Source organism: Saccostrea echinata, unplaced genomic scaffold (assembly GCF_033153115.1).
Source record: "Saccostrea echinata isolate AGI-Se365-2 ecotype Australia unplaced genomic scaffold, CSIRO_AGI_Sech_v1 ptg000010l, whole genome shotgun sequence".
NCBI classification, from domain to species: Eukaryota; Metazoa; Mollusca; class Bivalvia; order Ostreida; family Ostreidae; genus Saccostrea; species Saccostrea echinata.
Genome location: NW_026889759.1, coordinates 13,885,629 through 13,900,976, shown reverse-complemented (window position 1 = coordinate 13,900,976; position 15,348 = coordinate 13,885,629). Strand labels below are relative to the sequence as shown.

Here is a 15,348-nt window from a genome sequence, read left to right as displayed (position 1 = left end):
GTTATAAATCTTAATATGAAATATTCAAATGATACAAACTGTATCATCTTCACAAATTGTGTACTAGTACAAAGAAATACAATGGAGAGAGAGAGAGATATAAAGAAGTATACATGTATTATAAATGTCAAGGTTTAAAAATCTGCATTAAGCTTATTCATATGCATTAGTTAATTTGATGGCAGGATTTTTGATATTTTAATAAATTTTGTAGCAAGCCTTCTTAAAGCAGGTATTTGATGCATTGCTATAGTGTAGATATATTTAAGTAAAAGTTTATATAAGATTATTCTTTAAAGCTTGGAATACCTATTGCTGTAAGTTCTTTAATAGAATGCTGGATATGTTTGATTTTGTCTAGTTTGATGTTTTTAGCAACGATACTATAGGTCCAAGAACTCCCTGAGCTAATAACAACGTTATCTTTTGTTTGATCCCAGACACACTTTTGGTTATTTGGCATTCTGGGGCATGGATGCCATCCTCCATTATTCCTACAAATGATCAGTCAATTCATTTAAAACATACACAGGGTAAATCTGGTTCCCTTCACCTTCTCATTATTCTTCACTGATAAGAGGCCCATGGGCCACAACACTCACCTCTGACTTTTATCTTGATTTAGAGAAATTAATCTCATAAATAAATTACTTTTTAAGTTTGAAAGGATAGAGAGTTAAGCTCAAGGACATAAAATTTACAAACATTTAATAAATTTACTAAGATGTTAAGTATTTATCGAAGATTAATAATTTTTAAATTGTCACTTAGGATCAGTCTATACACTGCAAATTTAATCCAGATAAACTCAAGTAAATGTGAGTAATCTTAAATAATGTCAATACTGCAGGTTGACTTAATCCAGATTTGGTTGTTGCATCATTATTTTACAATAACATTAGATGGTAAAAATTAGTTGATGCCCAATAAGTGGATATGATATGGATTAAATATGCTGGGTTAAGTTGATCCAGATTGATTTATATCAGTGGGGACCCAGTCCTTAATTATAATTTTGCAACTTTACCCTCTAAATCTGGATTATACTTTACTCATATGTAACAAATATTTATTGTATTAAAAAATCTCACACTTCTGTCAAAATTGCAAAGATGAGTGGGACCTTTGCATAATACCTTTAGGATATAAGCACTAAAGCAATTAAGTTTTAAAAATAAAGAAAATTATGACAGACTTAAAGCAATGAAGTTTCAGAAAAGTTCAATAGAGCTTTGTGAACATGTGAGGTAATAAGCTAAATATATTGAAATAATGAAATTCTTCCATAATATTCAGTACATACAGTCAAATCATTTAGTATGAACACTGATATAGCAAATTCACTGATTTAGTGAAGTTTTATGGAATCCCTGGCGAAATTCTTGACAAATCTTAGAAAAAAATTATGTTTATAATGAATTCTGATACAATTTTATGGATATAGTGAATTGATTTGTATCCCATAGAGGTTTAAAATATCAAAAATTACATCTTTAATATCAAATTTTCAATATCTTTAAATTCAAAATATTAAACTGACATCATATTCAAAAGTATTTAAACTTGAAAATCAATTTATCAAAAATCTTTAGTACCCCAAGGAAAATTTTGTATCTAATACCTCCCAGAACATATTTGGTGGTCATACATCAAGGAAAGAATGCATATTGCAAATTTGCTATATATATTTTTACTTTAACGAATTCATTATACGGATATAATGAAATATGGATATAGCAAAGTAAATTCACAGGTCCCCAGGACTTCGCTAATTAACCGAATTTTACTGTACTCATCTTGGTTAAACTTTGAACAAAATTAATAACATCTTATACTCAAGTACGAGTATTTGTTAATCCATTTTAAAGTGATTAAAAGGAGAGGAAAATGGAAGGAGAAAACCCTTCATCTTTTGAAGCCACAGTATTTGTAATGGCATCTGATCAATAGGAAGACAAAACAAAGCCACTTAATTACTTATGGAATATTGGAAGTGTGTGGATGTGTAAACAAGTTACTGTTGTTATTTTTCTATCACTTATATGTATATCATATATGTCAAGTTATGATACTGAAGGCTTAGACTACGCAAGACCAACCTAAAAAGCTGAAAATGTCACAAAACAGAATACAGACAAAACATCTGATCAGAAAAATCATTTAAGCCCAGTGACCTAAAAGCCTGAGACATGTAACAATCTATAAAGCAAGAGGCTAGACCCAGTTTAATCCTCTTTCAGCCTGTATCTATGATCCATATGAAGTATTTTACCAATTGTATTTAAACACTGGATGAAGAAAACATTTCTAACAATCGTCTCCTTGCTGTGAAGATTTTTCACCCTGACTATATAGGTCCATGACGCCCCTCCATTGATCACAATTCTGCCATTACTCTGGGAGGGGTTGGGCCAGACACAGCTGGTGAGGCCCTGCACAGGGCACTGATGAATGACCCCATGAAGGCCATTTTTCCTATAATTATTAATATGTGAGAACAATTTGTTTTCTGTTTCCTAGCTAAGTGTTCAAGTTCTTGATTGTACCTATTTTTTTGCATCCCCTAAAATTTTTCTCAAAAAGATTTATTTTTTATTAATTTGTTGTTGTAAAACATTATTTATTGATGTTTCATGCAAAACAAGCACTGCTTTGCAAAAGTAAACTGGACATGTATTCATTTTTTGTAACATACACAGTACACAAATTTCTTCCTGATGTGTGTTGATACACAAAATTAGTATCTAAATTCACCAACAGCTAATAATTCTTTTACAACTATATACATTAGATTTTTCATGAAATAAAAAGTACAAATTAACATTTCCCAACTTTCTAATAAAAGTATAACAAAGTAAAATTTACACCATGCTTGATGATGTGCATGAAAGTGTGAGTGAAACCTGTGTAAAACCAAAACAAGATTGTATGACAATATTTCAGTGGGTGAGTAGAACAGCTGTGTAAAAAAACAAAACAGGGTTCAGCGACAACATGCCTCATCAGTGAACTTTGGAATTATTAAATTTGACATAAATCATAGTTTCCTTTCACTTCATTTGTCTATGATTAACTTTACAAATGCAACATTATAAGTGTACATCAATGTCTGCAGAGTACACATCTCAAATTATGGTCAAGAAAAAAACCTTTCTACACTACTGATGAAGCATGTAGACAGACAGTAAATAATACAACTCAACAAGGATAAGGATACCTAGATTTTCTACTTCTAGCCAGAATGTGAAGCGTAGTATCAGGTCTTTTAGCTTAAGATTTCTCACCAACAAATAGACCAGAAAATATCTACTGTCAAAGTTGGATGACCCAAAATGCCATCTGCACTGCTTTGGGCTTAGAGAAGGACATTTTATGAACATGGATTTTTTACAAGTCCTGACACCAAAACAGTGTTTCCTGAAATGTTTAATAACTCTTATTGATTTGGAGTGATTTGTCAAATTAGATCCTATTAATTAAATATGATTTCCTTCACTCCTAAAAGGACAAAGTTCGCTATGTAAAAATGGCTTGAAATGGCATTTATAAAAACAAGGTCCAACATATGGAATAAATAATCAAAATTGAGACAAAATTATATGCAAAGAAAGACATCATTGCAACAAATCATATCAAAAAGAATGCAGTATATGAAAACTGACTTAGACATCCTCTAAAATTTAAAAAAATTGAAAATCCCTGATGGGGGGGACACACTGCAAACATGACTAGCCAGATTATCATTTATAAAAGAAATGATATTAATAATATACATATATACTTTTATACATATATATCCAGGCACGGATACAGGAATTGAAGCTGGGGGGGGGGGGGGGGGACATAAGTAGGCAGGGGGTCTGGGAGCCACATTGAGGCCCCCAGTGGGTCCAGGGCAAAGCCCTAGTGGGGGCCCAGGGGGTCAAGCCCCCGGAAGTTCCCGGATTCTAGAGATTTTGTTGGGTAAAATGAGGTCTACCGAGTAGACATTTTTACATTTTCTCAACGAAACTATGATTTACGCTTTAATAATAGCAGTCTTTACTGCTATTGAGATTTACATTTTAAAACTTGTTTCCATTGTATTCCTTTATCAAAGCTTGAGCCTTTATTTTTTAACCAATGTTTTTCTACAAAAACGAGAATTACAGTCTAATAGGATGCTTCGAATTTGAAATATGGATGTTTTATTAATGTTCCTGGCTGTTAATGCCATGATAAAAAGTCATTTTACTTTTCACTAAAAAAGTTTTTTGTCAGCTTCCACTGAAATTAATCCAGCAGTCCCAGAGAAGCAATGAAATATGTAAAAGGTTATGAAGCACAGAGAGAAAATAACCAGCACTTTATAAACAAACTATGATCAGAAGAGCTAGCTTAAGCTCAAATGAGCTAAAAAAAAATGCACAACAACAGTATGACTACAGAGCTTTATGTTCGTGTTCCCAATATTATAGAAATGACTTACCCATACAGAGTAACATTGATGTTGTTTGGATTAGCATAGTATCCAAGATCCCAGGTGCAGGTCTTGTTTACATCCCAATCATAGATTTCACAATGGAAGTTTGTCACATTTCGGAGAGGATCTATGAAGTCAAACAGATTCAATTTAATAATGTATACATGTATATACAATTCAAAACTCAATGGGACTGAGAAAAAAATTCTGAGATATCTGAGGGTTTGAGATATTGACCATAAAGCAAAAATGGTTGGGACTTCTAACTTACTTCAACATACCATGTTATTCAAGATATCAATGTTCAAGATACTGTATGTTTAATTACTGAATTATTTGTATTTATAGTGGATTTTCCTCAAATATAACAATGAACTGCTTTCTAGATTTCGGTTGAAGTCTGTGCATATAAGCCTTATAACTGTTTTTATATATATAACCTGTTACCTAATTTAAATCTGAAATAATTCATAGTGAAGTTGGTTATGAATATTATCGTCAAAATGGTTCTTTAAACCAATATTCTGCATGCAATCAAGATCTAACATCAGCCTTCATAGACATTGAGCATCAATCATGCTGCAACTTTCTCTATGTATACTCCCTACACATAAGCTCCCATATTTCACGTTTTTTTGTCTCAACTTTTCCATTTTTTTTTAATTAAGCTGAAAAAATTTATTTTCCTTTCCCACTGAGCCTGACATTGTCAAAATATCATTAGATAAGTTTACCCCCTCCCCCCTCCAAAAAAAAAGCAAAAACAATCAAACAAAATTCAAGCTATTGCATATCAACCAGATTTTTAACTTTAGTTACAAATTGATGCCCTTTGAACTTGTGACCCAAAAGAGATCAAAACCATTCTAGATTTAGTAAGATAATTTTTAATGAGTCACATGTTCACCCAAACTACACATAAAAGGTCTTGACTGTTTTCAAAAAGACTCATTGACCCTAATCACCATGCAAACAGTATACTGGATGATTCTCAGAGTACAGACAAATATGTTTGAAGATCTTCAAACTTAGCTCAAGACCTTATACTCAGTGGAATTGTATTCTGTAATTTAAGAAGAGGGATTAGAATTATCTGATAATTATGTAAACATATTTCTTTGATGGATGTTTAGATGTATGGAAGAAAATCTTTCACAAGTTTAAATGTGTTTTCAAATGTAGCTTGACCCTGGAGCACAGAACTGAAAATTAACTAGAAAGAAATTTAACAATTTTACAACAGCCATATAGGGCTTACAGTTCAATGCATTAATACAGGCATTTTGCCTGTGAACTGTTAAGGGATAAGGAAAAAGACTTCAAAATATTCAATATGTTTTCAATTATGATCAATTTGAACCTATCCTTGGTCATGCACATATAATCAAGAGGATTCAATAAACATAATTTAGGTACATTAAAATCAAGTTGGATAAACAGTTTGCCTGCTACCAGCATATGGTATACAGGGAAGTTTTTGCCCCCATTTTATTTTTGCCCCTTTTGCCCTACTCAGAGGTGGGCAAATTGAAAACAGGGCAAATCAAAAAACACAGTATAATTTCTTAAACAGAATTGTGACGGTGTGAATTTAAAATGGGGAAAAATTGTTTGCAAGTGTGAAAGGGCAAAAATAACCCTGTATACAGTAGTTCCTAGAGTAGAGATGAAGATTTTCAAAGATATACATTTTCAATACAGGATAAACCTAGCCCCTCTCTGGGAACTGACCTAATTGAACCTGGGTGTATGTAAAGAAATTTTTATATTATACATATTTTTTAATTTCTTTTCAAATTTAACACTGTAATATGTAGAAGAGACTATTATTTCCATTGTCCAAAACTGAAAAGGAAGAATTTCTCAAAGGCATCTATGTAACTTTCTTAATTCCAACTTGAATTGTCTTACATGTAATAGAAGTACAGCCCAGACATGAAGCAAAATGGACAGATGGACAGAAAAACAAGATGATTCCACCCCCACCTCCACCCTACACACACACGTTTTCCTTGTTGGGAAAGGGTATAACTGAATTAAAAAAAAAAAACAACAACTCATACTTACACTCTAGTTCTACCACCTGCCTGTCAACTGTACTGATAGACTGCTGAACATCTCTAATCTTACAGGAATAGTAGCCCGCCTCCTCTAGTGATCTCATAGTCTTCCTTAATGATATGGTCTTATTGTTGATAATGGTGGTATAGTTCATAGGGATTTCCTTCTCAGGAATGGATAAATTATTGGGTTTAATTGAGAAATACAATCTTGAGGAATCGTAAGGAGCAGAGGAGTTGATAGTGCACTTCAAGACCAGCTCTGAGTCAAGTAGTATGTATGGATCTTGTGGTGTCATGCCTGTGTGTGAAGCAATGAAAAAAGCTGCAATGATTTCTCATAATCTTGATGATGATTTAATTAACATATGAAATAATTCTGATGCTTAGACAAATCTACAAATAATGCGCCAATTTTCTGAAAAATCTGATTTTTTTCCACCTACTGTAAAATCACAAATTTTCATGGGGTCAAATTTACAAGGTTTGGTGAAAAAAATTTGTGGGAATTTGATTTCGTGGTTGGAGAATGTTTAATAGTTATGCATATGAAATTTTACATTTCGTGGTGGTCATAAATTCGTGGATCTCTCCATACCTCAAAAACAACCCCCATGAAAATTAGTGATTTCACAGTAAATGTATTAATCTCTAGTAATTTCAATTGCATGAATTCATTTTTATGTGACAACAGCATTGTAAATATTCACAGGACATAATATTTGCATATCATTTACATAATACCAGTAAGTTATTAGAAATACTTCCTGTTACTGCTCATTAAAAGTGTAATATAACATGAATAAATAAAGTTCTAAAAACTGAATGTGATTTAAGGTTCCTTGACTCTCACTTTGATTAATAAATCTTATTCCCTTTAAAAAATTGTCAATTTAAATGGCAATTTCTGTCAAATTTTGGACTGCAAAGTATTCTGAAATTTTTCCCATTTCAACAATAATTTTGAGATTTTTGGAAAATCATAACCTTTACAGCAAAATTTTATAGGATGCCATACCATAAAGCATCTTCTAAAATTTTTGTTACTAGTTAGGCCTCATGGGAGCCATGCTTTAAGCATTTTAGAGCATACACCTTGGTAAGATAGCTTGCATTTAAAGATTGCTTGCATTTAACCCTCATTTCTATGAGAGTATCTCTTCTATTGCTTGTAAAACTTGAACCATAATTGCATATTAATTTGACAAACTCTTGTATTCTTGTTTCTGGGAAAAAATTATCATATTAAGAGTATTTTATCATCTAGACTAAAATGTCAAAATCTGAACCACCTTTGAGACCCATCTCATCCTGGGAGTTATTATTTGAACCAACTTATGTCACACTACATGACATTGTCTATATATGAAATTGATGAACTGTGAATTTGTAGGTTTTTCCTTAATAGGAAATCTTTTCTTATTGTTTTCCTTATTTATTCCAATTTAAAATACGATAACCCTATCATGCCCTGCTCTCTCCATAGGAGCCATAATTTGAACAATCTTGAATATGTTCAAGACAAAGATTATTGCACAATCAAATGACATGTTTTCAAGCAGGTTTTAAGAAGACTTTATTCATGTTTATAGATTTTTTACATTCCTATGCATTGCTATGTAAATACAACTGTATCTATACTTATAACCCTTATGTGGCCTCATCCCAGCCCTGGGGACAACAATTTAAACAAAATTAAATCTGACTACATACTTGTTGATTAATGTGACAAATAATAGTCTTGTTATTCCTGAAATAAATGTTCAGGTTTCCCCCTCCATATAAGGTAACTGTATGAGCTAAGCCTTAATTTTGGTACATATCTGCCAATTGGTTGTGATTTGAACATGATTCAATCTACTCATACATGTACATGTATAGGGCAGGTCAGCGGTTCTAGAGAAGATTTTTGAATAAATCAACCATATTCTCTTTGATTTATAATTCCTTCTCTTGACAGGAGACATAGTCGTTTCTTTGACATAACTACAGTGTCAGTTAGTTTGAAATCAACTCAGTGCATAAGTAGAAGATAAAATGTAAACAGTTAATGCATGATACATAACCAGAAAATGCAAGATGAACTATAGGAAAGGAGAGCAAAAAGTCACACAGTGTAACTCAGGTTACCTAAATATATTACCTGTTTTATTACTTTTTCCCATTATGATTAAAAAATAACTTGCTAATTAATATGGTGTGTATTAAATAGAGGTGTAACAATATAATGATATATCGGTATACTGCAATACATGAGAAACTGTTTTATATCACAGGGTTCAACACTAACGTTAGTCCGTTAGTCTCAGACTAATACATTTTCATTCGGACTAATAAAATATGTGGCTAATTAGTCTGAACGGACCAATAAAAATTTCTGAAAAACAATATGAATAAATTACCGATGTCCGATTCTCGACAACTTTTACTGGAAAACCCCGCATGTATTTTTAGATTTCTAGCTTTTGGCGGGTAATACGCAATGATGGCCAGAGTCAATTCAGCGCTTAATTTTTCGACTGATCGATATGAAGTATAAGGTTTTAGCAATCATGATTTAGTATGACACTTTTAAGAAGGATGTTGGATGTTTTGGATGTAATGTAAAGACAAACAAAAAAGAAAAAAAAAAAAAAAAAAGAGGAGATCGGGAATACGATCATACTCGCTGATTGCGAGATTTCAATGAATCTGTGGAATAATATATTTCACGTAAATACTTGTTTATTTAAAAAAAATAATACGTATATTAATTGTCACGTTAAATTAATGTTAAAAAACATTGATGTTTCTTTTTTTCTTTTTTGACGGACTAATAAAATCGCGTGCGGACTAGTAAAAGTAATGAAGCACTAGTCCGGCTGGACTAAAGCCTTAAAAAGTTAGTGTCGAACCCTGTATCATGGTACAAAACCTGTATACTTGTGTACCACAATATACATGTATTACATTCTAAGCAATTTATGTTATTTCTTTTAAGGTTTACCTAATAAAGATGATTTTCTTTATCTATTTATGATGAGTTTTGATTATTATGTTCAGAGCTTATAAAATGTTACATAATTGTAATTTGTGAAGTTGCTGAAATAATCTACAACTTTCATCCTTTTACATTGTAAAAGGAAGTTACATAGACGTAAAATTTATATTTAAAATATGTATCATGATACAGCCCCAGTGTATCATGATATATCATGATATGCTTTGGCTGTGTCATTACACCCCTAGTATTAAGTCCATGTACTGGCAATAACCTGCCTACACTAGATTACCACTTGAACTCACTTCCACACTTGCAACATGATCTGAAACAAGGCCATACTGGGACCACAGTGAAAAGAAGTAATGGAAACAAAACACTGAAGATGGAATCCATTGCTATTTTCCTATGGATTAATTTACTGCTGATAATGTCCTGCTTTGAATACAATCCCCCAACAGGTTATCAAACTACTGGTAACATTTTCGCTCTGTAATATAAAAATGTATGAATTCATTGTTTGACACTCACTGTACATACTTTAATATGTAATCTCTTTGGAGATTACCTTTTATAATTGCATTTGTAAGTGAATATATATAGTACAATATGTCAAGTAAAACAAGCAGAGAAACCTTATCAAAATAACAAAATTATGGAATATAATACAATTTAAAATAACGTACTATTTTGGCAACAATACAATCGCCAAACATGTTTCTGTGAACCAAATGGCATATGAACAGCTCAGTTGAATAAACACTTGGACAAACTTGAGATCATATGTTAATTCCTTTGTTTATCTAATTTCACATGATATGATAGTAAATCCACTATAACAACATACAATTCAGGATATTATTTCTGATACACGAATTTTCCAACAGGGAATTTCCCACATTAACACTTTAGAAAGCTGTTTTATGCATGGTAATCCAGTAAACAAACGTCTTAAAAGGAAGTTAATTGTTTAGTGTATCGAGTAAAAAGTCTATCAAACAATGCACAACATACGCCATTCTTGACACCAATTGCCCAATCATTTCCTCTGTTTACAGTGTCATCCTGTTCTCTTTCAGAAAGGAACATGATAACGCAAAAACATTTGTTCAACATTTCCTGTTTACATGTTGTGGAAGTGGCATGACACATATAAAAGTAAAAGCTAGTATGGTACGCATTTCCGGAATTCATATTTCTATGGGTACAAGTGGACTAACTATCACGAAGTCATCGTGAATTTTAAAAAATCTAAAAGTTAACTCATTTTTGCTAAATGCTGTCAAACTTGGCAAACAAACAATGAAGAAAAAATGGTAAAATAAAAATGATAATAATAACAACAACAAACAAACAAAACAAAAATATTTCCTTAGCTTTACGGTTTAGTTCATTGTTGCTCTGAGATACTGCCTGGAAATAGCCACAATAAAGTGGTTGGTTTCAGTTGATTTACCTACACATGTTGGAATCAATTTTTTATTAAACCGTCGAGAAATATTCGAAATTACATAGACATTTTCAAGTACTCACAACACAACACATAGGTATTTATACTCCTATAATGAACACCTCCAAGAGATCAGTATTGTCATATATAGTTAAAACAATTATATATTCCTATTGTTCAATGCGACAATGATGTTTCCAAGAAAATATTAATCATTTCATATTATTGGTTACCTTTTACAAGAGGACAAGTTTCCAGAAAGCAACCTGACACTTTGCTGGCACCCAGATTCTTTAAAACTGGGGCTAAACAAAGAACCCGACACGATTTGTTGTGAAATGAAGTATTATAAACTTTAAAATTCTTCCCTTTTCCGGCCGAACAAACATCATTGAAGAAGTAGTTTTTATCTCAATGATTTAATCTGTGATTTACAGGATACGGATACTATATAATTCATTACAACTCTCTACATGTTTGATACATTAAAAGAGGACGTTTCCGAGAGTGTTTGACATGGATACTTAAGGGAAGTCCTAACTCGAGATAGCGATGTAAAAATTTACACTAAGTGTTTTAAACTTCGCCTTAATTGCTTATTAGAATATAACTTCCTTGTCAGTTCAATTATCATAAATCAATAGACGATGTTTTTAATTAACGGACAATTGAAAGATAATTTAGAAAACTGTTGAACAACAAAAATTTAATATAGAAGATTGCGTAGTATTGAACTTGGGGATGGGGGGGGGGGGGGTAACCTTAGCCCATAGGAAATTGACGAATTGACGTATAACGTTTTAAAAAAATCCATACAACAATAATAAAGTTAAATTATAGCATGAAAGTTTTTGTACATGAAGACAACTTTCATATGTCGGTAGACATGACATGGTAATAAATTTTACTTTATTAGAGGTAAATAATCAACAAAATAAAAAAGAATGAACAAATTTACGCCTCCTTCCAAATGATATAAAAAAAAATCTATAGTCAAATATTGATCGATGTTTACATTCTGGATGTATTTTCGTGTAAAATTTGTTGAAAACTCTAGCATTCAAATCACCATAATACGACCAGAGTGTGTGTGTGTGGGGGGGGGGGGGGCAAAAGGTTAAACTAAATGATTTTTATTTTGACGTCATCGAACAGTATATATTGGAGGTTCTTTGTGTGTCAAAACACGGACGGAGAGGTCATAAATGCAACGTTATAAACGTTCATAAATCAATATCCACGCTCACTTTGAACAGTAAGAGCTTTTCTTCCTCAATTTAGCTACACAAGTGCAGTATGTATCATTCAAATAGGCATATATTCAAAGAAGCGATATTTCATATATATCAATCTTCCATGAAATATTTACATTTTCAAATGTCTTTATCCGAGATTAGAAATAGCTTTATATCTCCTCCAGGTGAAGAACTTGCTGTGCATGTGACAAAGTCACATACTGGGCGCCATTTCACTTTGTGTAATTACGCTTTTTGATTGATTGATTGATTGTATGTTGTTACTATATACGTCAATATATACCGGTGAAGGGCTTCAAATTTAGACGCGTACCTTTACTCGGCACTCAGGGCAATTGAGCAGTGAAGGTTCTATCGTGCCAACGCCTGCTGTGACACGGGGCCTCGGCCTATAAGGTCTCAATCGAATGACCCGCAACTTTCACTTCAAAGTGCCGAGCACTTGGCGAAAGAACAGTTGCTATCTATTTTTATCCGATAAAGGTAAATCGCGGCAGTGATTCGAACACACCTCCCGATCACGGACCGACTGAGCTACCGAGACTGTCTACGCTTTTTGAAAGACATAATAATGACTTTTCATTTCGCGTTATTTTGCCTTTTGAGAGGGATAATTACGCCTTTCTTTGTGTTCTAATGCCTTTTAAGGACACCTGAGTCACACAGATGACCAAATGCTATCTGTTTTCCGTCGGAGTGCGTCGTCTGTCGTGCGTTAACATTTGAACATTTCCAGCTTCTTCTCTGTAACTGCTGAACCAATTTCAACCTTTTATAGCATATATCATCAATGAGTTTAGGGGGGCAAAATAGTGAATTTCATGGTCCCTACCCCCCTGGGACCTTAGGGGTGGAGCTAAAACCATTAAAATTTGTGGTATCTTTAAAAATCCTTTTCTTTACTCATCGACATCAAGCAGTCAAACTGACAGCATGGTTGTAATAATCATTAAGCCCTCTACCAAAGCTGTGTAATTCATGGCCCCAGAGTCAAGAATTCTGGAGTTAGGGTGGGGCTCTTATGAACATACAGTGAAAATACTTTTTAAAAAATTCTTTAAAAATCTTCTATCCCCTTGTATATAAAGCAGATAAAATAGGTGCATGGTTATGATAATCAAGGGTGCCTCTTCCAAAATTGTGAAAATAGTGGCCCCAGGGTCAGGGGTTCTGGTGTGTGTGTGAGGGTGTGTGTGTAGGGGGTTGGGGTTGGGTTCTGTTGATTTCTTTGAAAATCTTCTTTTCTGCTCCTGTCTATTAAACAATTAAACAAACAAACCAAGTATATAGTTATGATAAGCTCTTCCAAAATTGTGAAATTCATGGCCCCTTGATCGGGGTGCTGGTCTTAGGTTAGAGCTCTATCAAATGCATGAATTCTTTGAAAATCTTCATCTCAGCTCCTGGGTATTTAGCAGATAAATTAATTACAAGTCTATGATGATCAAGAGTTCCTCTTCCAAAATTATTAAATTTGTGGCCCCAGGGTCAGGGGTTCGGGTGCTTCTTCCAAAATTTTTAAAACTTGTGGTCTCAGGGGTTCTCAGACTGGTGTTTTTGGAGGGGGCTCTATTTATTATATAGTGAAAATGTGCTAATTCTTTTAAAATCTTCAACTAAGTGCATAATTATGATGAGCCAATCGCATCATCTCGGACCTTTCCCTCAGAGGTCGGAAAAACCAACTCGAATGTATTAACATCACCGGGTGTTAAAAAATTATACACTATGGAGTCGCTTCCTATTTATTAAATTGGAAAGACAGAGTAAAAAGTCACTCCTGTAGTATATTGGATAATATCTTTTCACTCAATAAAGTTGAGCTCCAAAAATTACAGATAAGAGGTCTCCCTACTTTTATTTCAAAGTTTGTGAAAAGGGGGTTGTCATGGACGCCTACGTAACACATTCGAGGTTGTTTGTCCGCTTCGAAGCTTCGATTGTATGATGAGTGAGAGTACCTCTTCCTAATTCGTGAATTTCATGACCTTGGGTCATGGGTTCTGGTGGAAGGTTGGGACTGTGTTGAATCTATAGTAAAAATGTACTATTTCTTTGAACATGTAAATATGGGCAAGTCAGGCAAGTGAATATACCTGTAGCTACTTTTAAAAGAGTTGTTTATGAGTACAGTAAAACATGCTTATAACGAAGTGCCAGGGAAGGACGATTTTGCTTCGTTATTAGAGTAATTTGTTATATCCTTCAAGTTTACAATATATTTTAAGGTCATGGGGAATGAAAATCACTTTGCTGTAAGCGTAAATTCATCATAAGCTTGTTCGCTATAAGCGTGTTTTACTGTACTAGTCTAATTATTTTGTTGATCCCTGTGCATCTTATTTTCCTTGCTTTTGGGTGACAAAGCTTCACTTATCAGTTAAGTTTGGTTTATTTTATACTTCAGTGGATCCTTTACAGTGTCGTGTCATCATCATCCTGACTTATTAATTTTATAAGCTTAGCTAAATTGTTCGATATGTTGTTTACCTCGGAAACACACATTTTTAGACTGGCATTATCTGTCCGATATGTGCAATATTGTTTCTGTGCTTGTTCGATCATGAAGAGCTGCCTTTTATGTATCTTGATTATGATAACTACAAATCAAGTTCGAGCTTCGGTATTATTGACCACTTTTGCGAAAGTTATTGATCGGGGTCCAGGGGTTCTGCCCCCCCCCCCTCCCCGGAATTTCCAGAGTTATTAAATTTCTATGTAAAAAGTAACGAAAAATGACGTTGGGTCCTCCCCTAGGAAACAGGACCTCTGTTTTAACGGTAACGAGAATCATGTATCTCCCCTTTTTATTTTAACAAATTTCAAAAAATTCAACAAATTTCTGTAGAGTCTGACATGTGGACCCCCACCCCTTGGAAAAAAATCCTGGATCCGCCCCTGATGACACATGCAGTACAAACAAAAAACGTGTGCCCTGTTCACACGAATGCGCATGGTCGGATTGGTACATTTTGGTCGTAAATGATGCATACTAGTATATCAAATCTCTAAAATATTTTAACAGAAATTGCAAACCATTTTTTTTTATCACCTTTATAATTATAAAATAATTGAATTGTTTAATCACCTTATATGACATAACTGAGGAATTTTTAATGAATAATGAAACTATATGATTA

The 15,348-nt window shown here is 33.3% G+C and overlaps 2 protein-coding genes across 2 annotated transcripts in view; one reads left to right on the top strand and one right to left on the bottom strand.

Annotated features, from left to right (window-relative positions):
- LOC133184457 (uncharacterized) overlaps positions 1-9,949 on the bottom strand; it is a 30,109-nt gene extending 20,160 nt beyond the window's left edge. The window contains exons 1-4 of the mRNA XM_061319545.1: positions 9,808-9,949; positions 6,530-6,823; positions 4,469-4,589; positions 3,218-3,417 (exon numbers count right to left, since the gene is read on the bottom strand). Of these exons, the coding sequence (XP_061175529.1) occupies positions 3,218-3,417; positions 4,469-4,589; positions 6,530-6,823; positions 9,808-9,898 (706 nt within the window). The 5' untranslated portion in view covers positions 9,899-9,949. The remainder of the gene's footprint in view (positions 1-3,217; positions 3,418-4,468; positions 4,590-6,529; positions 6,824-9,807) is intronic.
- LOC133184456 (transcription initiation factor IIE subunit beta-like) overlaps positions 5,263-15,348 on the top strand; it is a 52,288-nt gene continuing 42,202 nt past the window's right edge. Inside the window, exon 1 of the mRNA XM_061319544.1 lies at positions 5,263-5,276. The gene's annotated coding sequence lies outside the window, so the exon portion shown is untranslated. The remainder of the gene's footprint in view (positions 5,277-15,348) is intronic.